This window comes from Leguminivora glycinivorella, chromosome 1, assembly GCF_023078275.1.
Source record: "Leguminivora glycinivorella isolate SPB_JAAS2020 chromosome 1, LegGlyc_1.1, whole genome shotgun sequence".
Classification (NCBI taxonomy): Eukaryota; Metazoa; Arthropoda; class Insecta; order Lepidoptera; family Tortricidae; genus Leguminivora; species Leguminivora glycinivorella.
The window spans coordinates 6,533,625-6,561,451 of NC_062971.1; the positions used below are offsets into that span (position 1 = coordinate 6,533,625).

Here is a 27,827-nt window from a genome sequence, read left to right on the forward strand (position 1 = left end):
AAAACTGTTGCTAAGAAAGTAGGTTTAGGTTAGGATAGAACTGCGACCCCCATACAAAACTGTTGCTAAGAAAGTAGGTTTAGGTTAGGTTAGAACTGCGACCCCCACACAAAACTGTTGCTAAGAAAGTAGGTTTAGGTTAGGTTAGAACTGCGACCCCCATACAAAACTGTTGCTAGGAAAGTAGGTTTAGGTTAGGTTAGAACTGCGACCCCACACAAAACTGTTGCTAAGAAAGTAGGTTTAGGTTAGGTTAGAACTGCGACCCCCACACAAAACTGTTGCTAAGAGAGTAGGTTTAGGTTAGGTTAGAACTGCGACCCCCACACAAAACTGTTGCTAAGAAAGTAGGTTTAGGTTAGGTTAGAACTGCGACCCCCACACAAAACTGTTGCTAAGAAAGTAGGTTTAGGTTAGGTTAGAACTGTGACCCTCACACAAAACTGTTGCTAAGAAAGTAGGTTTAGGTTAGGTTAGAACTGCGACCCCCACACAAAACTGTTGCTAAGAAAGTAGGTTTAGGTTAGGTTAGAACTGCGACCCCCACACAAAACTGTTGCTAAGAAAGTAGGTTTAGGTTGGGTTAGAACTGCGACCCCCACACAAAACTGTTACTAAGAGAGTAGGTTTAGGTTAGGTTAGAACTGCGACCCCCACACAAAACTGTTGCTAAGAAAGTAGGTTTAGGTTAGGTTAGAACTGCGACCCGCACACAAAACTGTTGCTAAGAAAGTAGGTTTAGGTTAGGTTAGAACTGCGACCCCCACACAAAACTGTTGCTAACAAAGTAGGTTTAGGTTAGGTTAGAACTGTGACCCTCACACAAAACTGTTGCTAAGAAAGTAGGTTAGGTTAGAACTGCGACCCCCACACAAAACTGTTGCTAAGAAAGTAGGTTTAGGTTAGGTTAGAACTGCGACCCCCATACAAAACTGTTGCTAAGAGAGTAGGTTTATGTTAGGTTAGAACTGCGACCCCCACACAAAACTGTTGCTAAGAAAGTAGGTTTAGGTTAGGTTAGAACTGCGACCCCCATACAAAACTGTTGCTAAGAAAGTAGGTTTAGGTTAGGTTAGAACTGCGACCCCCACACAAAACTGTTGCTAAGAAAGTAGGCTTAGGTTGGGTTAGAACTGCGACCCCCACACAAAACTGTTACTAAGAGAGTAGGTTTAGGTTAGGTTAGAACTGCGACCCCCACACAAAACTGTTGCTAAGAAAGTAGGTTTAGGTTAGGTTAGAACTGCGACCCGCACACAAAACTGTTGCTAAGAAAGTGGGTTAGGTTAGGTTATTATGCATTTAAAATCTTACACACAGAATGAACATTACGCCTTTTGATGTTAGATTAATTGAAAAATATATGTTATTAATATTAGGTATCCCAAACGTTATAAACATAGATCTTAGATATTATGAACATTACACCTTTTGATGTTAGAATAATTGATTAATATATGTTATAAATATTAGGTATCCCTAACGTTATATACATTAATCTTTATATACACTGATATTATAGAGAATAAACATTATCCACTTCGAAATTAGATGATTTGCTATTATCGATTTTGAGCATTATAACCAGTGAACGTTATGCTGAAAAAGCTTATACAAAGTGAGCGTATATTTTATAAGTAATATACGATAAGTTCTTATATCTCGTATTACTTACCCTGCCGTTATCGGATAATCTAACCTATCCTCATCCATAATATGTCAAAAAATAACTAGCAACCTTCAAATCAAGAGTGAACAGGCATGTTATGGGCGAGCTCACTACATCGTAAGGCCTGATTTAGACGGTTTACGAACTCGCATGCGATTTTAGTTACACTGCGGGCTGTTGAGGGTATATACAATTTTGCACAGCCATCAATTACCGTAATGTAATAAAACTCGTATGCGAGCTCTCGTACTGTTTAAATGGGCCCTCAGCTACGTCTTTGCCTTTGGCTAGTTTGTGGCTAAGAGTAAGCCCATTTATTATAAAAAAAATAGTAACTCATTGCAAAAAAAAGTATTATTTTAGAAAAAAAAATTTTTTATAGTAAGTGCCAGTTTTACGAATAACATTTACTTTTTATGTGGAAATAAATCCAAAAATCAAAAAATTTTTTTTGCGAAATTTGCTTGGCGTCATATAACATTATATTTATTTTGCCCTCAGAAATGGGTAGCTAATATCTTTCGGTTCTTTCATGTCACACCATGTACAACATGGTGTGACAGGGACAACGTACCTAACTGTCGTTCGTATCACGCTGTGTTATAACAGTCAGTATGGGAGCACCATTAGAGTGAACAGGATGACATAAGGTTATTTTAGATCCTGCTTAAAACGTCTCTATCTAAAGTAAGAGAAACAGCTGTCACTCCCCACAAACTTTGATAAGGATGAATATTCCAGTCCCTAAACCTGATCAGTGTGATCCAGTAGGATATATCGGGTCGTCAAATTCAAAGGGAATTACTTGGGACTATTTATGTAAAGTAGGGTAGAGGCACCTTTTCCCATGTTGCCTTTTTACCTTCCGAATTTCTTATCATTCTTAAGCTTCGTATCAGATTTTAGACTCTGTGCTGAACGTAAACGAAGTTATATTTGCGAGATACATATTAAATGATAAGAGATTTTAAAAGTTATAGCTTAGATATTGGTCCGATGTGGATCGTAAATTCTCATTCGCTCGGGAACTATTTTCTTTGGTATATCGATATTTTTTTAGGCATCCGGTTATGATCTTGAGTATTTCATGGACTAATATTTTAAGTAGGTATGTAATTAATGAGGTAGGTATTGGAATAATGAAATTATTTAATAAATCAGTAGGTCACAGTCACAGTTTCGTTTTCTTTCAACCCCTTAAAAATTTGCCAAGAGTGGCACTGAAGCTTTAGTAGTTTCATGTGTTCTGCCCTTTATGGGATACAGGCGTGATTGTATGTATATTGTATGTATGTATAGGTACCTACTTGTGAAGCTATGATATTCTGCCCGGGTTCCCTCTATTTGGCATACCTTTAATTATCCGAAACGATTTTCGCATAGTAGACTTCGCATAATCGGTTTTCGACAAATGTTAATTTGGCAGAAAACTTATTTGTCATAATTTAAATAATACGAATATTACTTTGTCCGAAAATAAGTTTGCATAATACTGTTTACGCCGATTATGTTCATGAATAAAACTGATTCGCATAATTATATTTGTCATATTTCTTAAAATCAGAATAGCCACCCTTACTAAACGCTGTCAGAAGAGTCGATTAGTTTAGGGTAGAACTGCGACCTCAACAAATACAAATTTTTGTCAAGGATAACCGTTGGGTTAGATTAAAACTGCAACATCAATATAGTATTACCTATGACAAACATTCTGCGTGGTAAATTTTGATTAAACAATGTTATGCACAAATAATTTATGCATAAAAACCATTCGGCGAATAACATTTATGCACGAAATATATTCGGACTAACAGGGGTATGCCTAGAGATTATGCGAAAGGTAAATTATGCCTATATAGATTATGGCAAAAAAAAATCTGGATTGTAGAATTTTGCCAAAACTAAGAGAACCATTCTGCCTATATAATTATATACTTATTAAGGAACATTATGAGATTCTTTCCGGTAACCGATTTCTTTCCGTCATTCTTCGGATCTAGTGCAAGTAGTCATAGACATGACGGATCATATTTTAACGAATTCGGAACGGATGCAGTGCGAAGCCGCTCTTATATCTTTGATCCGACAAAAAGATGTTTACTCAAACAAATAGGCTGATAACTTCATAGGCCCAAAGGCGATTGAAGCTGACGCCGACGGAATATTGATATGACATCTCCATAGTCCCTTCAGACTCTTCAGAGGTATTCGCAACCTTGAGATCGATTCTGATTTGTTTTAAATCTGTTTTTTAATTTATTGTGGAGCCTTGGTCCATGGGACTACGCCGGCTCCGTAAAGCCACTTTATATTATGAACAATAAATATACAAACTCATTATTAAAAATAAGTCAAAACAAAAGTAGAAAATATAACAACCGAATTTGTATATATATCTATAAAAGAAACTATATACAAATTCAGCAGTCTTTGACAAGGGTTCCACGAGAATTGATTGGAACACCCATATGTCGGTCATCGTGTATCCGTGGACCTCAAAGATCTGCATTCTCTTCGCTCGAATCCGGACACACTCCAGAAGTGATTCCCCCCCTTTAAAATTGATAAGGGCGTCGTCTTGTTTTGATACAGCGTTGACAAGCGCTCACGCCTTATATTATAATGTAGATATATTCACAGTAAATAAAATTAAAACATAATATGGCTTACATCAACGTTCAAGACGGCGTCAGTTCCCCTACAAAGTGAAATTGGGTTGGAATCTGTGTTCCTAAAATATTTATTACGTATTTTTAGTGACAGATAGACGCTTTAATCATAATAGTACGTCCTGATTTAGACGGCGTGCGAACTCGCGTGCGATTTTAGTTACATTGCGGGCTGTTGAGGTTACATACAATTTTGCACAGACATCAAATACCGCAATGTAATAAAACTCGTATGCGAGTTCTCGTACCGTCTAAAGCGCGCGGTTGTTTTATGCGGAGATCGCAGCGTCAGACGAATGCGATCAACGGATGCGTCTACCGCGTCTGCGTTCCAAAACAAGGCACCCTTTTCTTTACGGCAAACGCATGCGTTAAACGCTGATGCGAGTACATTGTCATTTTTTTTACGTGGGAGCTACATAGTGCAATATTGTTTTATGCGTTTGACGCTCCGTTCGCAGCGGTATTTTAAAATTGTTTGCGATTACCGCAGCGATTACTTGAGAAGGTATATTTGGAATTTAGTTTTAAAGTGTCTTTCAAGCAGGTGAACGTGTTAAGTTAAAAAACTCACCAGACTTCTCGATTATTTCGCCAATTTCCATCCACTTTGTAATGTTCGTGTGAAAGATCATAGAAAAACCGGTCGATCTCTAATTAAATCAATCAGGAGTTTATAACCCTCCTTTGAAAATGGCATAATTTTACTTTTCTTTAAGTTTGCCATAGTGATAAAATTAATAATTAATTAATGTCATAATTAATCGAGTTGAGATGCAATGCTAAATGATTTATTCTTCCTCCATCAAATGTGGGTAGACGCACAAAACAACACGAATATGCGCAAGCGCTAACAGCTTGCGTTGAACGGCCACGTTTCACGCAATAAACAAGGATGTTCCTTACATAAACTATGAAGATAAAATATTTTTATATGCGCGTTTGACGCATTGCGTCTCACGCTGCGCTTGCCGCTTCATCAACCGCGTAAAACAATGGTCTATAATTATATTACCTGACTTGAAATGATCTGCGTCTATCGCACTGCGTGTAACGTAGCGTTTATCGCATAAAACAACCGCGCGCTTAAATGGGCCCTACCCCTTGTGCTGCCCTACCTCCGGTGTCACTGTGGCGTGGTCCTTCTGGGATACCCTGTAGACCGCCTCCATATTTACTGATGGTACCTACTTAATCATAATATCCCGATTTAGTGTATGATAAAATTGATCAGTTGCATCAAAACATAAGTTAGAATTGTACGTAAATATTTTTCTCAAGTGTATTTTATTTAGTAATGACACCACTGAAAATTCAATATATAGGTAGATAAATATTCAATAAATATTATAGGACATTCTTACACAGATTGACTGAGTCCCACGGTAAGCTCAAGAACGCTTGTGTTGTGGGTACTCAGACAACAATATACATAATATACAAGTACTTATTTATGTCACCATTTGGATTTCTTTCACCCCTTTTTGCCAAGAGCGGCACTGAAACTTGAGTAGTTCATGTGCTCTGCCTACCCCTTTATGGGATACAGGCGTGATTATAGGTATGTATGTATGTACCTTCTTATAAATACATAGAAAACATCCATGACTCCGGAACAAAAGTCTGTGCCAAATAAATGCCCTTACCGGGATTCGAACCCGGGATCGCGGCTTAGCAGGCGGGGTCACTACGCGCTATGCCAGACCGGTCGTCTAAATAATAATGTACTAGTATAACACTATCAAGTTTCGTGTTAATCACCATTTCAAAAGCTGAATCTTAATTCCATCAGTCGTAATGGAAATTGTTTCTCCTATACATATACAGATTGCCTTCAATTATCATTAGTGTGAATAATTCAGTTGTTATTTAATACGCTTGGTGCGATTAGTCATGACTTCAAGAGATTGATGTGATATGGAGAGTAACTGAAGCGCTGGTGGCCTTGCGGTTAGAGCGTGCGACTTTCAATCCGGAGGTCGTGGGCTCGAACTCAGGCCAGTACCAATGAGTTATTTAAAACCTAATGGAAAACATCGGGAGAAATCCGGAGTATTCAAAATAAGATATACCTCTTTGGGTTGGAAGGATAGATGGCAGTCGCTTTCATAAAAAATAGTGGTTACGTCAAATCTATATATATCGTTAAATAGATTATATATATTGTCTATATATATTATATATATCGTTGTCTGAGTACCCATAACACAAGCCTTCTTGAGCTTACCGTGGGCTTCAGTCAATCTGTGTAAGAATGTCCTATAATATTATTAATATTATTATCTTGGATTTAGTTGTTACATCGGACCCCAAGGGCTGTAAAAGTACAATGCTGGACAAGACAATTAAATACTTATGTATTTCAAAATTGTATATTAGATTTTTTTAATGCTTCAAGGAATTACCGTAAACTACAGCATGTAGCAGTAACATACAGATTTTTGTATGAAAAATGTTTGTGTGTAGTTCCGAATTACAGAATATCATGCGTATTACTTCAGAAAGGACCACAAAAATCGACTATTACCCAACCACAACGCGTAATTCGTATGAAATTATTACCAGAAAATCAATTGATCATTTTATAAAAATACTATAAAACGTATTTGACATGAACATGAACATTGCCAAAGATTCTATTCCTTATCAATAAATTCAATAACCGTGAAAAATAATCATGCGTGCCATCCATTGCCGATTACGTTCACCCTAAAGTTCCCCATTACTTACATAACAGGCAATGTACACATCTCCAGCTTTAAAGAGGAGGTGTGTAACAAACTCACACAGGATAGGACGCGCTAACTTCAGTTACTCAGTAGCGCTTCAGCTCTCGTGCTGAGCGGATGACTAAAGAGCAGAGGCGATTTTTTTTCAGAAACTTTCAGATATGAAATACGCGTCGGTCCCTGCGGACTAGCGAGAGTGAAAAAAGTTGAGTGCAGTGAAGTTTTTGACTGGTGAAAAATCGTAGTAGAAAGATATTTTTCAAGTGAATAATATGGATGACAGTTTTGTTATCTTTTTTGTGGAGACCGCGTGAAGGCGTTTCCTGGTATAGGTGAATATCTCATTATTTCAGACTTAATTATATTATGTAGGTATGTTTTTTTGTTCAAAATAACAGTTTTATTCACAGGGCTGAATTATTAATTTATGGGCGGCGTTTTTATTGAAAGTTTCAGTAAATATAATGACGAAAAAAAAACTAGATATAGGAAGGTCAATGGATTTTATACGCAGGAGTTTATTAACATTTAAGTATTTATTCATACTTATATCGATTTTATAGGGATTTTCAAATGTTGCTTCCATAAAAAAACAAATAAAGGAAACTTAATAATATTATGCTGTATAAAAAATATAGTCTTAAGTTTTAACTCCTATTATTTTAAGAGCAGACAATTTGTTTGCGTGGTGTTCTAGGAATTTCACCAGCCTATTCCTCCCCATGGGTGTCATAGAAGTCGACTCTGGGATTTAGGTTCCATTGTGAAGTAAGCGATGTACTAGAAAGTAGCAATCTATCACTGCAATATCACAATTCCGGTTTCTTTCACCCCGTTAATTGCTAAAAGTAGTAGACCTGAAACTAAATTACAGACCTAAAAATCATCAACCAATATGTACGAGTACCTACCTGTCACAGAACAAACGATTCATTATTAAGTAGGTGACCTAAAAAATGCGTTCGTGAATAAAACAACCAATAAAATGTAAACGTCACTCCATTCGTATTAGATTTCGTCAAACATTTCAACAAAAAATCCCAGTCGTTTTTTTACATTGGGATAGCTTTGATATCATTATCTGACACTTTGTAAGAAAAACGTGTACTGGCTGAAAGAAGATTTTAAATGAACCTATACGGCGTAACAGCATGTTTAGCCAACGAAACTAAATTTCCCTGTCGCACTTAAAAAATTACATTCGATAAATAAAAAGAATAGTTTAAACTAAAATAGATAGCATACGCCAAGAAAATGCGATCAAGCCGTTGGTGATGAAGCCTGGATCGAAACCGTGTGAAGATCCGGGCTCCTCTCTAACATTAACCTCGCTCGCAAATTAAGGGGGCCAATTTAAACCATCGCTGAAATACTACTAAAACATGAAAATCAGAAGATCGAAGGACATACAAACATAAAAAACCCGGCCAAGTGCGAGTCGGACTCGCCCACCGAGGGTTCCGTATCCGTACAAACTTACAAAAGTTAAAATAATCTCATGTATCTCATATGTATAACTTTAAAGATTTGACTATAATTACCTACAGGTACAGCGCCATCTCTCGGCGGTTTCGCTAATTTGCGCGACCTGATAAGTACGTCATTTTTTTAGGGATAATTCTTTTTAATGTTAACCAAAGAGGATCGAGACTAAAAGAGAGTTACTGTCAAAGTAAAATGTGTAATCACAGTGCATAGACTGCCATCTCTCGACACAGGCTTAAAACTTTTGAACCTCAGTTTTGACAATTTGGCTCATATTCTTAGCTCGATATGTTTTAAAATGTCAAATATTAATATTAGCGCCATCTAGCCGAGCGTACCCCAAAGGTGTATGGCCATCTAGCTCACCGTACCTTTTTCTGTATGGTTTTGGGGTATGTTTTTTTCTTAGACTTTATCGGTCTATACGAAGTTATATAGGTCTTTGATGTTAACCGATTTGGACAGTTTTTTCTTTATTTTAAAAGAGATTTTTTTTATCGTACCTAATATAATCTCGTATTAATTTGTAGAATGTTAAGTTGAAAGTTAAAATCTGAAAACTTTTTGTGAATTAAAAAAAAGTTTCCAAGGTAGAGACACGATTTTATTTTTCATGTAAAATTTAGCATAAAACCAATATTTCGTAAAAAAATCATAATTTACGGACGCTATTTTTTTACATTTTCCTTCATAATTCTTTTTTTTTCCGCAACAAAAAAATTATAAAAAATAGTTTTGATATGTACAATTTGAGCTCTTTCTAACGATACCCCACTAAACTTGACCTAACTTAACCTGACGTTTACAGTATGCCCCCCTTCCATTTTGACCATTTTCTATAATTAATATTGATATATTTTTAAAAATAAAAGTTTCAGCTTGTAGAGGTTAAAAATATACATAACTGTTCCAAATTTCAAATCGACAGCGTAAGTAGTTCTCGAGATATTTATAAATGTGACAGACAGACAGACAGACGTACAGAGCGTCGCCATAAGGGTTCCTTTTGTAGCTTTTTGGTACGGAACCCTAAAAAGTATATAATTATGCAACTAACTGTAAAAATAATGTTAAATCACATTAAAACCATATTTTAGGTATTGGCTACGTGCACGGCAATTACGCCCACTACCATGTGAACCTGAAGTGTAAAATGTCAAAAAATGACATGTAAACAAACATTATATTTTAACGATTTTTCGTTAATTTTAAATACATCGAATAACAAGAGCTACTATTTCAAGTGTAATTTAGGTAGATAGATTATAAAGACATGGATATAATACCAAAAATCAGTTTCCAAAGCCATTACTCACGGTATAAACTTCCAACCCCAGACTACAGAAAGAGTCAATAAATTGGTGCTGGCAGGGCATATAAGGAATCTTGAAGAACATAGGAGTAATGGTACAAGTTCTTCGAGCTAGTGATATGGTATTCGCTAAACCTCCGTCCCGTTAATGCCATATAAAACAAATCTAAACGTATGTACCTAGTCTGAGTCACGTCCGCGGCCGCACAAATATCCGACACGGGCCTATTCCCAGGCTAGGCCTGAATCTTTAAGCATAGATAAATTAGATAATCTTTTACGGTAGGAAAAATACTAACAGCGTATTGAACAATATTAGGTAAACAAAGCTTAAATATTATTTATTATAATGTTTTGTTTTAACATGTCACTTACGTTTTCTTTTCACCGTAGCTATCCATTTAGTTCTTTGATCCAATTTCCAGTGTGCTCTAAGAAACGCATAGAACGTGCAACGACTATTTATGCCATTATTTTTACAATTAACAACGAAACAACATTGATGCCCCATATCAAACATTACACATTGTATTATATTTTATGAGTTTTGATAGATGACAACCACAATCAGTGTCGATTTTGACCACCGCAAGCACTGCGATCGCTTTGCTTACCCCCTCCATGCACTTCGCACGAAGCCAATATGGAATGTTTGAGAGGCTGTCTCTCACGCGTATACTACCAATTTCGTCGAAAACTTCACGGTCGTGTAGATCAGAGATAGGACTATCAACACCATCTACGGTGCAATGAAGAAAGAGCTTATACGCTATCTGGACATATATGGAACTACAGTAAATGATGTAAAATATGGAAGATATTTCGATTAGTTACAATTGCCCCGTAGTTACTATTATCCCGACTGACCTTACTCTTGTTTAGTTGCTTTTCGGTACTACGCCAGCTTAGTATCTTTTCTGCCTACCTTAGCTTAGCAATAAAGGGCTTCCACTAAACTGTTATCACTGCCAAGCGGCGATCGCGCGCTCGAACCCGCAGGAAACAACTTCGTCTGCCTTATTACTAGAGATGCTCTAAATTAACCGAATACCGAACACAGAATATTCGGCTAGTCTCAGCTCTTCCAAAGCGCCAACAATAGTTGGCCGAATACGGTTTACATCCATACTAATATTATAAGTGTGTCTGTTTGTTTATCCGTCTTTCACGGCAAAACGACGTCCTATGTACAGTCGAGTTCATAAATATGTGTACATTTTTTCGCCGTATTGCAACGAGTTAAGGTGGAGAAATTTACATTTATGAACTCAACTGTACGTATTTTTTTAAGTGGAGATATAGTTAGTTGAAGAAATGGGCAGTGACACAGGCTACAATTTGTCTCTTTTTAACCCCCCCATTTCCCTAAAATGGGGGGTGGAAGTGTGTACAATGGAGAATTATGCGATTTTCGAATTTAAGGCAAAAGCTAGTTTATCATAAAAACAGTCCGCAAAATATCACAAAGTGTACTGTGAAATTATGATTCTGAAAACTGGTAATTTAGTTAGAATCAATGGAATCGAACATTATACTATAATCTAAATGATTTTGTGATAAAAAATGCTTTCCAGGATAACATTTCAGAAAACCACACGTTTTCGGTTATTTTTAATGTGATTTTTTTCGTTTTAGGTATGTGTATTCATTTCGTATTCGGCCGCATGATGCCTAGGTACTTACTTACTATTCGGCTGAATACCGCATATGTCTTACATTTGACATTGTTGCCGGATAGCCGAACACCGAATAGTTGTCCAATTTTCGTGTCAATCTCTACGTATTACACTATTTGGGTGGGCTCCAATTTGGCAGTTGGCTAAACGATTATATTAATCAGAGGTTTTCATAATTGAGCTATACCTACCTCTGTATTAAATACATCTCTGCCGTCCTAAGGTAAAAGGCAGCTATTCGACATTTTGCCGAAATTGACTTATTGTAATATTCGTAATGTACAGGTTAAGCTGCATCGACCACTTTTTTCCGTTTTTCGATATGTTGCCTAGTTTCCGAGAAAATTTCTCTAAAAAGGCAGTATTTGCACTAATTTTCCAAGATTTCCTAGCCAAAAAAGCAGCTATTTAACAAAACTAAGCTAAATCAACGTATATGCAGATATACGTTTTTTTACGCTCTGGTTAGGTTGACATGTTATCCAGTATTACTAGCCTAAAAGTACGTAAAAGTGAAAAACTAGGCTAAAAATACGTACAAGACGTTATACGTAGTTTTAGCGTAGGATTTTGATCAATTTTTTAAACTGATACTAGTCTAAAAAAGCGTATATACATTTTTTCTGTAAAAAATGTCAAATACGTCATTTAAGCCTAGTATCGCTCGATTGTTTTACAACACAATATTAGTCTATAAAAACGAATAAGTGTTATACGTTCTTCTTATTTTGTATGGGTGTCATATTAAACGTAAAAAAACTTTTAAAATGAGTGAAAGTGCTGAAAACTAGCCTATAAAACAGTATGTGCTCCAACCTTTGTCAATCCACCCGCCAGCCGAAAGATACTTTATGCTATGGAAAAGCCATCAGTGACGAGCTGCGAGCACCGGCGCAGCTTGTGGCTGACAGTACGAGAGCGCAGCTGGCTTTTTTCGCGCGAAATATTGATCGAAACCAAACGAAGTTAGGAAAAATACTGAATGATTGCATTTTTGATACGTTTTAACAATAATAACTATTGTTTACATTTCCTACATCATTTCTATTGTCAGTTTTATTCGAGATACAAACATTTAACTCGATTTTCAGATATTATTGCTCGAAAGCAAATACGTCTTTTTAGCGTAGTTTGCGGTGGGAAAGTTGTTCGTATATAGTTTTTTTTTGCAGCAAACACTATATGAGGTATATTAATATTCCACGGTTTAAGTATTTAACGTTATCCTTTTTGGTTGAATTTACAGTAAAACAAGTAAATAATTTGCAATTAATGAATAAGAACGTTAGAGATGAATGTTGATATAGAGAGGGAGGGGTAAATCCAAACAACGATGAATGGATTATGTGAAATAGGATATTAGAGAGAAAGATATGAGTGTTGAGATGACGAAAGAGGAGAATGAAAGAGGAAGACCTGTTCTACCTACCCCACATAAAATGAGATAAGGGTATGAGGAATAAGAAGGAGAAGTATTGGCAGTAGTCTACATTTTCAACTATGTTTTATTTTACAAACATGGAATATTAATATGAATATAATAGGAAATTGAATATGAAAATAACCATATTTTTGATAACCAGTATCAAAAAGCATAGGCATGTTCGTGTGAAAGTTAGGCCTATATAATAAACTTACGGGGTCATCTGCCACTGTTTCCAGAAAATCCATTAAATGACTATTTTGTTGTAGTCGAATTCAATTTATAACTAATTATTTTGATTGACTTTGATTTTGATACTCTCTATAAACTTTTGGATCGCAATTTTTGTATTGTAACATTGTTGAAGATTTTTATGGTTACTAATCCAGTCATTTCTGAATTGCTCGATGTTATCTGTTTCTTAGCTTAATTCATTTCAGGGTAGTTCGACGGATTTAATGTTTTCGCAACAAACTCGACATCATTCTCTTGATACCAGACCGGTACTTGGCGAGCGTAGTGAAAAGCAGCTTAATCGGACCAGAAGAATATTTGATCCCTGTACTTTCATATAATTAAGCAGAACCTGCTTATGAAGGCATTCCTTCTTGTAAATCTAGGAATGTAAGTTTCCTTAAACAAAAAACGAATGGACAAATTGCTTGCCAAACCACTTTTTGCCCAAATTTTTCGCAAAAAATCATTTTATCGTAGGTATTTGAACCCTATCAGAGGTTGAGGTACCTCTTGGTCGTTTAACTTCCGAGCTCGAGTTTTGACGGGAGATTCCTGAGTTTGGATGCGTTTTGGATGTATTTGTTTCATGTATATAACCAGCCGCAGTGAATGACGCTCTTTAGCTTACTGAACTATTGCTACATATTCGCACAATCTCTAATAGAAATTGGTAAAATTGTTTTTTGTTTGCAAACTGTTCGTCACATAATAATTATATTATCTTTTTCTCTAAATTTTTTTATAGAAAAGAGCCAGGTTTTTGGAGCGACCATGAAATTCTTCTAAACCTGTATGTGTATAATTCATGCGAAACCATTTGGTAGTAGGTAGTGTAAACTGCTTTCTAACTCACATCTTGTGCGGCCAATTTCATAGTCATCCAAATCCTTTGCAGATAGATTGGTCACAATTAAAAGCCGTTGTTGTTCTACCTCTCATCTTGGCATTAAAATTACATAATTATAATTTATTTTGCCTCCAATTCTCAGAAGTGACGCGATAGATTGACATATGACATATGATATAAAAATTGTCCTTTTTTTCAAAGCAAAATAACAAATTGACCTTTTTTATCATTACTTACTAACTTGTTTCCATTAGCAACGTAAGAAAGTTTCCACAAAACTCCGAATTAGTACACGTATGTTTAAAATAAAAATAAAAATAAAAATAAAAATCATTTATTTCAGACAATACAGTCCATAGTATGTTAGTTACAGAAATACTTAAATTACTATGTTAGTACTTAAACTAAGATGTTGGGAGGTCCAGTGCCTAACAAATGCACTATCCCATCTACCTGCCACTACAGCTAAGAGACTGTGGCGACTGTCGCGCACTCTGCGGAGCGTCGCGGCGCAGCGCTTGCGCAACGTCGAGTGGAACCCGTCCACATGCGCGTCGGCGAACATGCCCGACGCGCTGCAGTAACGCGGCAGTCTCAACAGTACCCTGAACGCATCATTGTACTGTACACGTATGGCATTTATAGTACGCTGCGTATATTTCGTCCACAGGCTGCAGGCGTACAGCGAAGTACAGTAAGCGCGAAAAAGTGTTATTTTAACTTGCGCTGTACACCTGCTGAACCTACGGGCGATCATATTAGCCCTAATAGCTAACGCTCTGCGCTCTCGCTCAATGTCTTCGTCGTCACGAAGGTCTTCGGTGACCAAATGCCCAAGATACTTGAACGTATAAACCCTCTTTAATTGTTCTCCATTCAAACGAATGGGTGGGACGTATGATGGGCATTTGCTCCCCGCCTTGAAGATCATGTACACACTTTTTTCGACGTTATATCTTAGGTTATGTTTTTTGGCATAAGACTCGCACTTTTCAATGAGTATTCTTATACCACCGACCGACGGGCTCAGCAATACCATGTCATCTTGTAGTGTAGTGTGACAACCCTGATGATATATCACTCATCTCATACAGAGTGACAACCCTATGCTCATGCAGCTGTGTGTTATGGATCATAGAGTTTTACGATGTAATTATAAGTAATCATAAAGTTTATGGTATAATTAAAGTAATGATTATTGGTCATAAAATATACAATAAAATGTAATGTTAAAACAGATGGGAATGACTATTGACCGTGACCAGGATAGTATATAAGCACGATTTTTATTGAATAAAGATAGAGTATTGACTTGACTTTTGAGTTATCATTACACCCGAAGCACCCCACACGTCATGGCGACCCTAGCCAGTCGTGCTACTCGAGCCAGCCCGAGTGCGACCCCCCGCCGCCGTAACTAATCCGCGCCGCTTTTGTCTCTCATATCAACTCAGTCGTCACCTTACCAGTTGGGCAGCTCGAAGCAGCCTATGTGTGACCCACCGCGAACACCAACGCCGCCGACACCACGACCACCATCGCTATAGCCAAGTATGGACCACCACCACCACAGAAACCATCGCCACAGCCAAGCACGTCCTCGCCACAACCGCGCATGTAATTACCAGCCGCAACCGTCATCGTCGCCATTCAATTGGACTGAACAATGCGAAGACGCGTTCAAAAATCTAAAAATAACCATCACAACCACTACCACCACAAAGATGGACAATAAGAAGATCGAGCGGCAATATATTGAAGTGGCCATGCGTAAGCCGAGCGCCGTCGGAGCCAGCCCAGCGCAACATCGTCCACCAGCTACTCCGCACCGCAGCGCCACGGCCCCTTCGCAGCACCGCGGTCCCTCCGCAACGCCACAGGTTCGCACCGCAGCACCACGACGCACTTGGTGGCACCGCGTGCCACACCCGCCCCAGCCCAGCGCACAAACAGCGGAACAGGGTAAAATATAAAATCCATTACATATTCACACTAATCGCTATTATGTTTCCATAATAAGTTTTAATTTTTTATATATATATATATATAAAAATAAGTATATTAAAGTTCTTGTAGGTATTTTAAAAAAAATGTTTATAGAGAGTTATAAAAAGCACCAGATTTTTTTAACACTATTTGAGTCTATCAGACTCCAGAAATCGATTAGTTCATAAATTACAATACTTCAAAATAACAAAAGAAAAGACAAACAGACTCAATAAACAAATCATAATAAAAATTTCTAAAAGTTAAATAGTAGATCGCGGAAAATTCATACGAAACTATCAAGTTTTACATAATTAATAACTACCTATAAAAGGTGAAACAACTCTGTCAGGACATCTTATAATAAATTAATCAGAACTCATGTTCCATGATAAAAAATATATATATATATATATATATATATATATATATATATATATATATATATATAGATATAAAGTATCTATTCAACATACAACTTGTTGCATTCAAATATCCCATTACTGTACAAGATCAAAAGCTTATATGGGACCCAAAAGAAATTCGAAAATCGAGAAATGGTCCCATGCCATTGGTATAAAAAAAAAAAAAACTTCTTCTTTTTTTCTATAATTCTGTTTTGTTGTTGTACTATATGTACTATAATAAAAATTAAAGTAATCGAATACAAAATAAAAGTCGTGCTATTGAAATTGACTGATTTTTATCAAATATAATTAATCTTATTCTTTCCAATTTATTGTACGTTTCCGGTCGTAAATATTAATAGAAAAAAAAAACACCTTATCAAACGTATTTATTATTATTTAATAATCAGGCAGGCAGTTAAAAAAAAACTGACATAGCCTAAATCCAGTAATCACTTAATATTCGTAAAATAAAAAAGTGATGTATAGATATAATTTATTTTCTCTCTCTCAGTAGTAGCGAGACCGGACAGATCTCAGGCTGTAAGGTACTAAGGACAAGTATATATATAAAAAAAAAAAAAGAATTTTAAACTGCTGATATGTAAAATTAATATTATTTAATGACAGTAAAAAGAGGATAATATAAATTGTATAAACTTAAATAAAAAAATAAAAAATTAAATAATTACATAAGTATGTTTACAAGTAACAGAAAAAAAAAACATAAGAAAAACGTCTTGTCGGGAAAGCAAAATCAGTTAAGTGTCGCAACCAACGATTAGCCTGATCACCTAAAAGTTATTGTGACTCTTAAATGCTTTTATGTTTTCAAACCGACATTATTAACAATACTGGGTATAGCTAGTAAATTATAATGTAAGCAGAGTACACCAGGATACAAACCAGACACAGCCCCTTGAAACCAAAACCAATTCGAGCGAGCTCTCAATTGTGAAGGTCCTTGGGCACACGCAAAGCTATTGCGTTCTAATGTGTGAAAGCATATGTCTGGAAAAACATACTACATTTATTGAGTATGTATCAGCGCGCTATAATAAATATATTTTTTGTATCCTTAATATTTATGTATTGTAATGTAGGGTCGGCCGACCGGATGCGCTAAAATGCGCAGTGTACTCTTTAAAAGAAAAGTGAACTTCATGTATCACGAAGAAGCTTACATTATTTCCCAATGCAGACATTAAGGTACTATGGCTCATGGGAATTGATTTCTATGTAATACAAGCAGGTATGAAATCCTTGACGGCTGACCATGATTCGATCGAGAATCAATCGTGGAGACTCTTGGACACACAAAATAGTGTGATGCTTAAAAGCAATGCCTGAATGTATGAACAATACTAAAAGTATAATTGTAATCGCCAGTAGTAAAAAAAAAAAAAAAAAAAAAAAACAAACTCCTCTAACAAGTTTAGTAAGCAGGTTTTATCTGCGGAAAAGAGGTGTAGGTACTAAAAACAAATACTTTTACCCCAAACAAAATTGATATCACAAAACGACATAGGTATAAAAATTTATTAAAATAGGAATACAAATCTAAAAAAAAACACCTTAAAAAAAAAAAGAGGGGATAAGAATATGAAAAATAAAAATAACCACAATACTCACTACATCAATCGCTATACGTACAACAAATTTTTTTTTTTAACTCAAATCACAAGTCAGAATTACTGCATACACAACTCACAAAAGTAACTAGAATACAAATATCATATAATATATAATTATAACCTCAAAATTAGAAAGTTCAAATAAACTAACTAATTTATTATATTTTATCTCGAGCAAAAAAAAAAAATCTGAACTACCAAATAAATTAACATCTCTTGGCATTTTCTTGTTAAAAAAAAAATACTATAGCGTGATTACACTATACAAAATAGTTTAAATCATCTATAAAAATACCACAAATAATCAGACCTTACTAAAATAAAATGACAAAAATATACATAACTCGAGTACAACTCACGTACAAACACGTTAACAAAAAAAACAACCAACTTAATACAAGTAAAAATCAGCCAACAATAAATTTCAAATTAATCGGTATCAAAAATTCAAAATAAAAAAAAAAAAAAAATTAGAAGTCGAACTATTTTCACCACAATATAAATACCCAAAACCAAAAGTGTAATTTTACGCAACTACATCCTTTCTTTTATAGCGTGTAGTAGTAAAACTAAAATCACAAACACAACGCAGTTAGACAAAAAAAAATGAATAGAAAATACTTCAAAAAAATACCTAAAGCATAACGCGAAACAAACACGAAATTATTAGTGAAATTGTGTGATGCTTTAAAAGTGATGCCACAATATATGAAATATTATATAATATGTTGTAATTGCCAGTGTGAGCGATAATTTTTTTTTCTTGTAACCTGAGCAAATAAATATGTATTGAGCTGAGTAATAGCCATAAATGAAAATGCGTTGTGTACCCTTACCGTTTCTGATGCATTTCGTCTGCACACACATAAGGTTAAAATTGTTTTTATCCCTTTCAAATAAATACAGAAGTCAATATGACAGGCAAACAGATCTAATGGAAGATTGTAAAGTGTTTATGAATAATGTCATTAGTAAAATTGAAACATATTATGATCGGATGACACCATCCAAGTAAGGAATTGCTAAAAAAAAAAAAAAACAATCTCCAATTGCACAAGATAGCATCTAGATTATTTAGCAATAAGAACAATTTATATCCTTTACCACATAAGGACCAACTAATGTATCCCAGTAGAAATAAGTAAAAAAAAAAAAAAAAAAAAAGTAAAAAGCCAAAAACAGTTGTCATGTATAATCCAACTATTTTTGACTCAAAAAAAGGGGAAAGCTGTAGTGTAGTGTGACAACCCTGATGATATATCACTCATCTCATACAGAGTGACAACCCTATGCTCATGCAGCTGTGTGTTATGGATCATAGAGTTTTACGATGTAATTATAAGTAATCATAAAGTTTATGGTATAATTAAAGTAATGATTATTGGTCATAAAATATACAATAAAATGTAATGTTAAAACAGATGGGAATGACTATTGACCGTGACCAGGATAGTATATAAGCACGATTTTTATTGAATAAAGATAGAGTATTGACTTGACTTTTGAGTTATCATTACACCCGAAGCACCCCACACTTCAATCTGCATAACTTATGTTATTAAAACACACCCTATCTACATGACAACCAACATGGGTATTGCTGAGCTCACCGATCAGGGCATCCATATACAAATTGAACAGCTTCGGAGAGGTCAATCCCCCCTGCCTTACCCCACACTCGAGTCCGTACTCGTCGGACATTACATCACCCCACCGCACACTATTTCTCTGGCCAGAGTACCAACACCTAAATATGCGCGTGAGTTCTCGTGGGAAATGCACTTCGTCAAGTTTTTTCCAAAGTAAATTGTAATTAACAAGATCGAAGGCTTATACAGACGGCACACTTATCATCTAGGCTTTGAGGAAAAATGACGATTAGATACTAATAATTGACTACTTTACTGACTAATTTAAAAGAGCAGGTATTATTGTGTACTGTAAAAGTTTATTATAATTATATTTATCACTATCCAAAAAGAATCGATAGATCTAGTTTTTTCTTTAAGTAAATAGGGACAGAATGGCGTTTTCTTGTTTCTTTGATACATACGTTTTTAAACGACGTATTTGTTCCAATTTCTTCCAAATATACTAATCTATAAAGCCGTATATACGATTTTTTTGATAGTATGCGTTCTTTTAGACTAGCAGTACAGTCGAAAATCTGGAAAACTCACTAGGATACTAATTAAAAAGGCCGAATAACTACGATACTGCCTTTAACTTAGAATCTCGAGTGCTAGATGGGCATTGTTGCTAAGCAATAAGATAGTATGTGATTATATACGGCGTTATAGCCTAGTTTAAGAGAAAATCCTAGATTAGAACACCGTATAAAGCGTGTTTTACCGCTTTCTTGTCTAGTAATATCTACCATTTTTGAAGCTTAATACTATGCAAAAAGGCTTTTATCGAATTAAAAAAAAACCAGTCGCTGTACAAACACACAAATAATGTCTAAAATAAGTAAACACTTATACCTACTATATACAAAAAGAAATAATGAAAAAAGTTAATCCGTTTTGTAGAAATTCAAAAAAGAAGGTTTTTTGCGATTATCTCAAAACTAGCTTTTGTCGAATAGCTGCCTTTTACCTTAGGACGGCAGATCTGTATTATTAATGGCCCTCCCATTTTTTTGGAACAGCATGGTATTAGTCAATTTCCCCACTTTTCATTATAGAAACAAATAGGACAGTCAGAACAGATGAATAATCGTTTTGTATCAAAGAATAACTTTTAGATACGAGTACCTACTTTATTTATTAAGACGATACGGTAGGGGTCAATTCTCCATACAAACGCTCTCGACTATTTCCTCCCTGGTTTTTGAAGATAGAGCAATGATTTTTTCAACACAGATTGTTATAATTTTTATCTGTGTCGGACCGTTTTGATTTTTTTGATATTCTGCTTTTTATAGACTCTAGAGCCAATCAAAAATTTCCAAAAACGGCCCTTTTCATTGTGGCGCAAAAAAATGGTGTGATACTCAAGATTGGTAACAATTAACCAAAAAAGCTAAACGGTCCGACATTTATTTAATTGTTATTCAGATTCTTAAATTTCGTTCCGATTGATTAAGTTTTGAAGGAGGAAAGAGTCGAGAAGATTTTTTTGAAATATCTTTTGACTGAGTTGTTCTTAATGGACAATTTTTTTTCGATAAATCTAGTTAATAACACTTGTATATTTAACTAAAATTCCCAAGTTGAAAGGGGGGCTCCTTTCCATTTTAGCATTTTCGCTACCGTATCCTCTTAATAATTATAAGGAAAAAGTATATAGGGCAGTTGTCAAAGTTTTGCGACTTAGCAAAAGTTTATTTTCGTTTTGCACCTGTGTAGTTCAAGTTAGATTTGTAAATAAAATAATAAATATTGGGGGACACCTTACACAGATCAACCTAGCCCCAAACTAAGCAAAGCTTGTACTATGAGTGCGACGATATGCATACTTAGCAAAGACATATGTAACTCCGTATAGACAGCAGAGCTAGAAAAAAACGTACTTCAGAACCATATAGAAAAAGTTACGGTGGCCTAGATGGCGTTACACCTTTGGGGGACGCTCGGCTGGATGGCGCTAATATTAATATTTGACATTTTAACACATTTCAAGCTAAGAATATGGGCCAAATTGTCATAACTGTGGTTCAAAAGTTTTAAGCTTGTGTCGAGAGATGGCAGTCTATGCACTGTGATTACATATTTTACTTTGACAATAACCCTCTATAATACTTGATCCTCTTTGATACTTAGAAAACATCCATGACTCAGGAACAAATATCTGTGCTCATCACACAAATAAATTCCCTTACCGGGATTCGAATCCCGGACCGCGGCTCAGCAGGCAGGGTCACTAACCAACTACGCCAGACCGGTCGTCCTTTTCCGGTCATTTTTTTCTTACTACATACTACTATTTCTTGATTACTTAGGTACAATATTTAGAAAAGACAATGTTTGCCTTTTTTACCTACTTTTTTGAAGATTTAGGTAAAACGTTTGCGTTCTCATGAAAGTGTCCTTAATGTCTTTCATACAATTTATTTATAAACGACCATAATTCGGCCTTTATCGCAAAATTTTAACCGACACAACTTCTATGATGGATGGTCTATTGACATGGAAAAACATCTTTTGAGGGGCTTTGAAAAGTATCCCTGTATTCATTATATTTACGCGGATAATAGTTGATTTTTTGTACCTATGAAAAGAATATAAATCATGTAGGTATATATAATTATTGCGTAGTTTCATTTGATTTTATAGTGTAGTAAGTATGTATGTACCTAATACGTATGTAGGTACGAAGGTATAAACTCTTTTTTGTACAAAACATAAATGTGGCACAGGATAGGGAAACTTATCCTTTTAAGGGATTTTTCAAGCCAAATTGTTGTTGCCAAGCCAAGTAGTTGAAATAATTGTGAATAGTACCTACTTACTATACATAATATGTATTTGGTTATTTTCCCAAAAAAATATAAAAAAAACTTGAACTATGTTTATTAATTAATGAATTGCGTTATCCCGGCATTTGCCGCGGCTCATGGGAGCCTGGGGTCCTCTGTGACAACTAATCCCAAGATTTGGCATATGCACTAGTTTTACGAAACCGACTGCCATCTGACCTTCCAACCCAAAGGGTAACTAGGCCTTACTGGAATTAGCCCGGTTTCCTCACGATGTTTTCCTTCACCGAAAAGCGACTGGCAAATATCAAATGAAATTTCGCACATATGTTCCGAAAAACTCATTGGTACGAGCCGGGGTTCGAACCCGCGACCTCCGGATCGAAAGTCGCACGCTCTTACCGTTAGGCCATCAGCGCTTATATAAATAACACGTATGTATTCAAAAACATACGTGTTAAACATACGTGTTACATACATGGGATATGGGTTAAATTGTGGCGTAGGGGAGAGGCTAGCAACCTGTCACTGCAATGTCACAGTTTCGTTTTCTTTCAACCATTTGTTTGCCAAGAGTGGCACTGAAGCTTTAGTAGTTTCATGTGCTCTGCCTACTCCTTTATGGGATACAGGCGTGATTGTATATATGTATGTATGTATGTATGTATTCAAAAAAAAAGAAAGAAGTTATTAAATAAGTTCAATTAAAAGGGCTAGCATGATTTTAAGAAATAAATGTTCAGACAGGCAACCTTATTAATTTGAAAGCTGTGAAACGGTTTTAAAATTATGCAGACATTTTTGTGTTAAGTAATTTAATATTGCTTAAATAGTTTTAAAAATGAATATTAACAAGGAGAAACATTTATTAAAAGTAAATTATTCATTGGTACTTGAAATATACATGTTAAAGCGTTAATAAGGTATTTATAAAATTCACGAGTTTATTTACATATTAATTTTCTCCGCTCTGTAGGTATATCTATTGTTTTATCCTAATTTTATTTTAACATAGGTATCGTTAGCTTAAAAACATTCTTATTTAATAAAAATACTCTCTTTATTTATATGAACACATTTACATAATTATATAAGAAACTAAGACTAAACTTAAAAACTAGTTAATGTCTAAAATAGGCCCTTGAGGCATTGTACCAAGGATACTGGCTACATTTTCTCGCTTTATCGCAATACTGATACGTTGTGCGAGGAAGTCGCCAGCTCTTCGGTCACCAGTAACCTCAACCAGATGCTTCGCGATTTCTGTGAACAACTTGTTCGCGCTAGGACCCCATGGACCTAGAGTTTCTACGCCAAAAGGTACAAAAAGTTATTCTTTGCCAAGACTTTTGTATTTAATTTACTACGTTTCAAAATTTAATTTTAGATTTCAAAGTTTATTTAATTAAAAGATTCATGTACCTAAGACCTATCATCGACCAGCCGGCGTACTATGCTTCCAATTTTATCACTTATCCACGTGGATAAGACATCCTGTCACTCTCACACTAACATACTTGCCAAAGCGTGACATAGATAAGTGATAAAATTGTAAGCTAGATAGGCCAGCAGCTCTTATATATTAATATTCATAAGTTCATAACATTATAAAACCTTAAGCAATCAATCACTGTAAAATGAACTTCAAAGATGAAGCCACGTCATCGCCAGACCAACAAGGAACAATTAAACGATAGTTACAAAGTAACCGGTAATTTTAACTTAAAGAGGCTGTCTGGGATAATAATTAATACTGGTTATTTAAGTTTAGTTTAAGTGCCTGTTAATAACTTGGAGGTTTGAAGACTTTGAAGTTGGAAGTTTAATGAACATTATTTGTTACTATTAATTATTTTTACCTGAATATAAAAGATAGGTGGAGTTAGATCAAGCTAAGGTTTGTAATTAAGGAATAAGTCATCATCCTCCTTGCGTTATCCCGGCATTTTCCACGACTCTTTAGAGCCTGGGGTCCGCTTTGACAACTAATCCCACGAGTTGGCGTAGGCACTAGCTTTTACGAAAGCGACTGCCGTCTGACCTTCCATACCCGAAGGCTAACTGTGCCTTATTGGAATTAGTCCGGTTTTCTCACGATGTTTTACTTCACCGAATTTAAAGTCGTACGCACTTACCGCTAGGCTACCACACGCTCCAAGGCATGTGTAAGATAAGTTTAGTAAACGTCAAAATTTCATGGAAATTCATGTTTCAAATAACACATGCTCCAATGGGGTGTCTCCAACGCTGTCGACGTAGGCTATGATTAATGACTTTAATATGTGTATGTGTGTGTCTACCTATGCTACCGTCGCTCCCAAATGAAATGTTTAGTGTAGCTTTTAACTAAATGGCTTTTAACTAAACCTGCTGTGGCTTAAGCTTTAAAAGGTGAAAATGGCCCGTTTTTTTATGCTTAAATGGGAGGATTTTAGAGCTCGACGAGGGTGTAATGTTAGGGTTGGCCAAGCGTCTATAGACTACGGAGACTGCTTACTGTCATGCCGGCCATTGTTTACTGCCGACATTGTATAAAAATATACATACTATCATATAACCGCTAAACAAAAAGAGATGTGTGTCTAAACAGAGCAATAACGTAACCACAAAATTAAAATTTTGAAAAAACCCCCGATATAGTGGACCGATTTTCATGAAACATGGCTAAGAACACTCCCGACTAACTCAGCTTTCCAACAAAAAAAACTAAATCTAAGTCGGTTCATCCGTTCCGGAGCTACGATGCCACAGACAGACACATACACAGACAGACAAACAGACAGACAGACATACACGTCAAACTTATAACACCCCGTCGTTTTTGCGTCGGGGGTTAAACATAAATTAGGTACGTTGGTATACTTTGACATTTGAGTATTATATTCTTTGCATTTATGACTGTGGCAATGTAACAGTCAACCAATTGGAACCCTAGGCCACTGTAGAACTATGTCATAGTGACGTTATAAATCAGATTGTAAGAAATCTCTTACTGCTTGTCATTGTGACATGGTTGTAGAGTGGCCTAGGGTTCCAATTGGTTAACTGTACAGTTTTATCTACATTTAGAAAATTTATACAAGATGTCAGATACTTTTGGTGCATTATTTACACGCAGTAAGGTACAGCGGGACAAATTTCCACTGGGGGGCAGTTATAACTGACCCATTTTTTCCATTATTACACTATTAACTTGAGTTCTACATGTATCCATGGAACACGCGTGCCATATATAACCAGTGGACCCTCTAATTAATAATGCAAACATTGTAAAACATTAAAAAAAATGGATCAGTAGCATTTGACGACCAGTCTGGCGCAGTGACGACCGGTCTGGCGCAGTCGGTAGTGACCCTGCCTACGCCGCGGTCCCGGGTTCGAATCCCGGTAAGGGCATTTCTTTGTGTGATGAGCACAGATGTTCCTGAGTATATAAGTATTTGTATATTATATATATCGTTGTCTGAGAGTGAGTACCCACAACACAAGCCTTCTTAAGCTTACCGTGGGCCTCAGTCATCCTGTGTAAGAATGTCCTATAATATTTATTTACTATTATTTATTTGACCCCCAGCCGAAATTGTCCCGCTGTACCTTATATTGAATATGCGGATTTCAGAAAATGTATCGTGTAGTTAATTTAATTAATTTTGCTGATACGCAAACGATTAATGGTTCAAATAATTATCAGTTTTAATAAATGCCCTATGATGGTAACACACTGTGTTATAATACCAAGTAGCGTAAATCCTGTTTGAACGCACAAGCCAAGCGAACTTTGTTATATGCAGTTTGCTTCGGGATCACCCATGTTGAGTAACAATGTTACACAGTTTGAGAACCGACGAACTTGGCCACTTTGATTTTAAGCTAATAAGTTTGATAGATTTACTAAGCATAGATGTGGTAACATCTGCATCTAAACTGAGAGAAAAAACAACGAATTTTCATGTTCGTTCAACAAGTTTTTTGGTTAAAAATTAAAATAGCGCCTACTTACTCTTTGGTTCAAACAACAAGTTAGATTTTGTTAACGCCGTGGCTTGCGTGGGCGACGGCAATGCGACGCATACAAAATCAAACCTTATCGATATGGAAGTATGAGACGCGACGGCGACGGTCGCGCGACCGTCGCCCACGCAAGACACGGCGTAAGTGTAACTAGTACATTCTTCAAGTTTTATTTTATTTGAATCAATATTTTATTTGAATCAACAAGTCGATTTTATAAAAGCAACATAAATCATATTGTTTTAAACACATTTTTGGCTCTCAAATGGTACCTATATTCTTTTGCGTATCACTCTTGACAGAAATAAATAAATAAATATTGGGGACACCTTGCACAGATCAACTGAGCCCCAAACTAAGCAAAGCTTGTACTATGGATGCTAAGCGTATATGATACTTAAATAGATACATAGATATTAATATACATAGGAAACATCAATGACTCAGGAACAAATATCTGTGCTCATGACACATATTAATGCCCCTACCGGGATTCGAACCCAGGACCGCGGCTTAGCGGGCAGGGTCACTACCGACCCAGCCAGATCACTGACTGAGCCAGATCGTGCTGTGACTTGAGAGACACATTTTACAATAGGCAGAAAAACAATATTTACAGATTTTGGTTATTAAAAGTGTATGAGGACTACGTATTTCCGATTAAAAACGTGTGTTATTTTTTATTTACTTTGGCCACTGAAAACTCTGTCAGCGATGTAAGTGACGTCATTGAATTCGAACCTCACTGCATGTTAAAACTTAAAACAATCACTGACATATTGAACTTTATGCCTTCATAGTTAAAAAGTCAGAAAATGTTGTTTTCGAGTAGAATGACCTGATGCACAGTTAATCTATAGATTAACATGACTGTGTTGTTTTCGCCTGATTACGTAGGTAATAGTACATTACGATACAAGTGCGTTAAAAAGGAAGTTCGAAACGAGTGGCGATAAATTAAAACACGACCAAAGGGAGTGTTTTAAATCGACACAAGTTACGAATTTCCTTTTCGCACGTGTATCGTACGACGTTTTTCAGTACAGATGAGCCTCTGAAGTTTCGACCTGGCATACAATGAACCACTTCTCGCACTATTTAGTGCGTAAAAAAAACACCATCTGTACTGGAAAAGTATATATCATAACATTTTTTTGCTGTTTTTAAGTCATAATAAAATATGGTAATATTTTATTTCGGCTAATTGAACAGTTCTTAATCATATAAGACAAACTTTAAAAATAAGTATAAGTAGCCTATTTTCCGCCATTCTTCTCTGATGGCTGCCCTGCGAGTGCCCACATGTACTGGGCTATCTATTC

General features: G+C 35.8%; 2 protein-coding genes across 2 annotated transcripts in view; both read left to right on the plus strand.

The window, feature by feature from the left end:
• The first annotated feature begins 7,288 nt into the window (after window positions 1–7,288).
• LOC125225696 (leucine-rich repeats and immunoglobulin-like domains protein 1) overlaps window positions 7,289–27,827 on the plus strand; it is a 121,768-nt gene continuing 101,229 nt past the window's right edge. Inside the window, exon 1 of the mRNA XM_048129530.1 lies at window positions 7,289–7,399. Coding sequence (XP_047985487.1) covers window positions 7,344–7,399 — 56 coding nt within the window. The 5' untranslated portion in view covers window positions 7,289–7,343. The remainder of the gene's footprint in view (window positions 7,400–27,827) is intronic.
• Window positions 15,412–16,334, plus strand: LOC125225707. Its single transcript, XM_048129541.1, has 2 exons — window positions 15,412–16,009; window positions 16,168–16,334. The coding sequence occupies exons 1-2, from the start codon at window positions 15,601–15,603 to the stop codon at window positions 16,185–16,187; spliced, it is 429 nt and encodes a 142-aa protein (XP_047985498.1). The 5' UTR covers window positions 15,412–15,600; the 3' UTR covers window positions 16,188–16,334.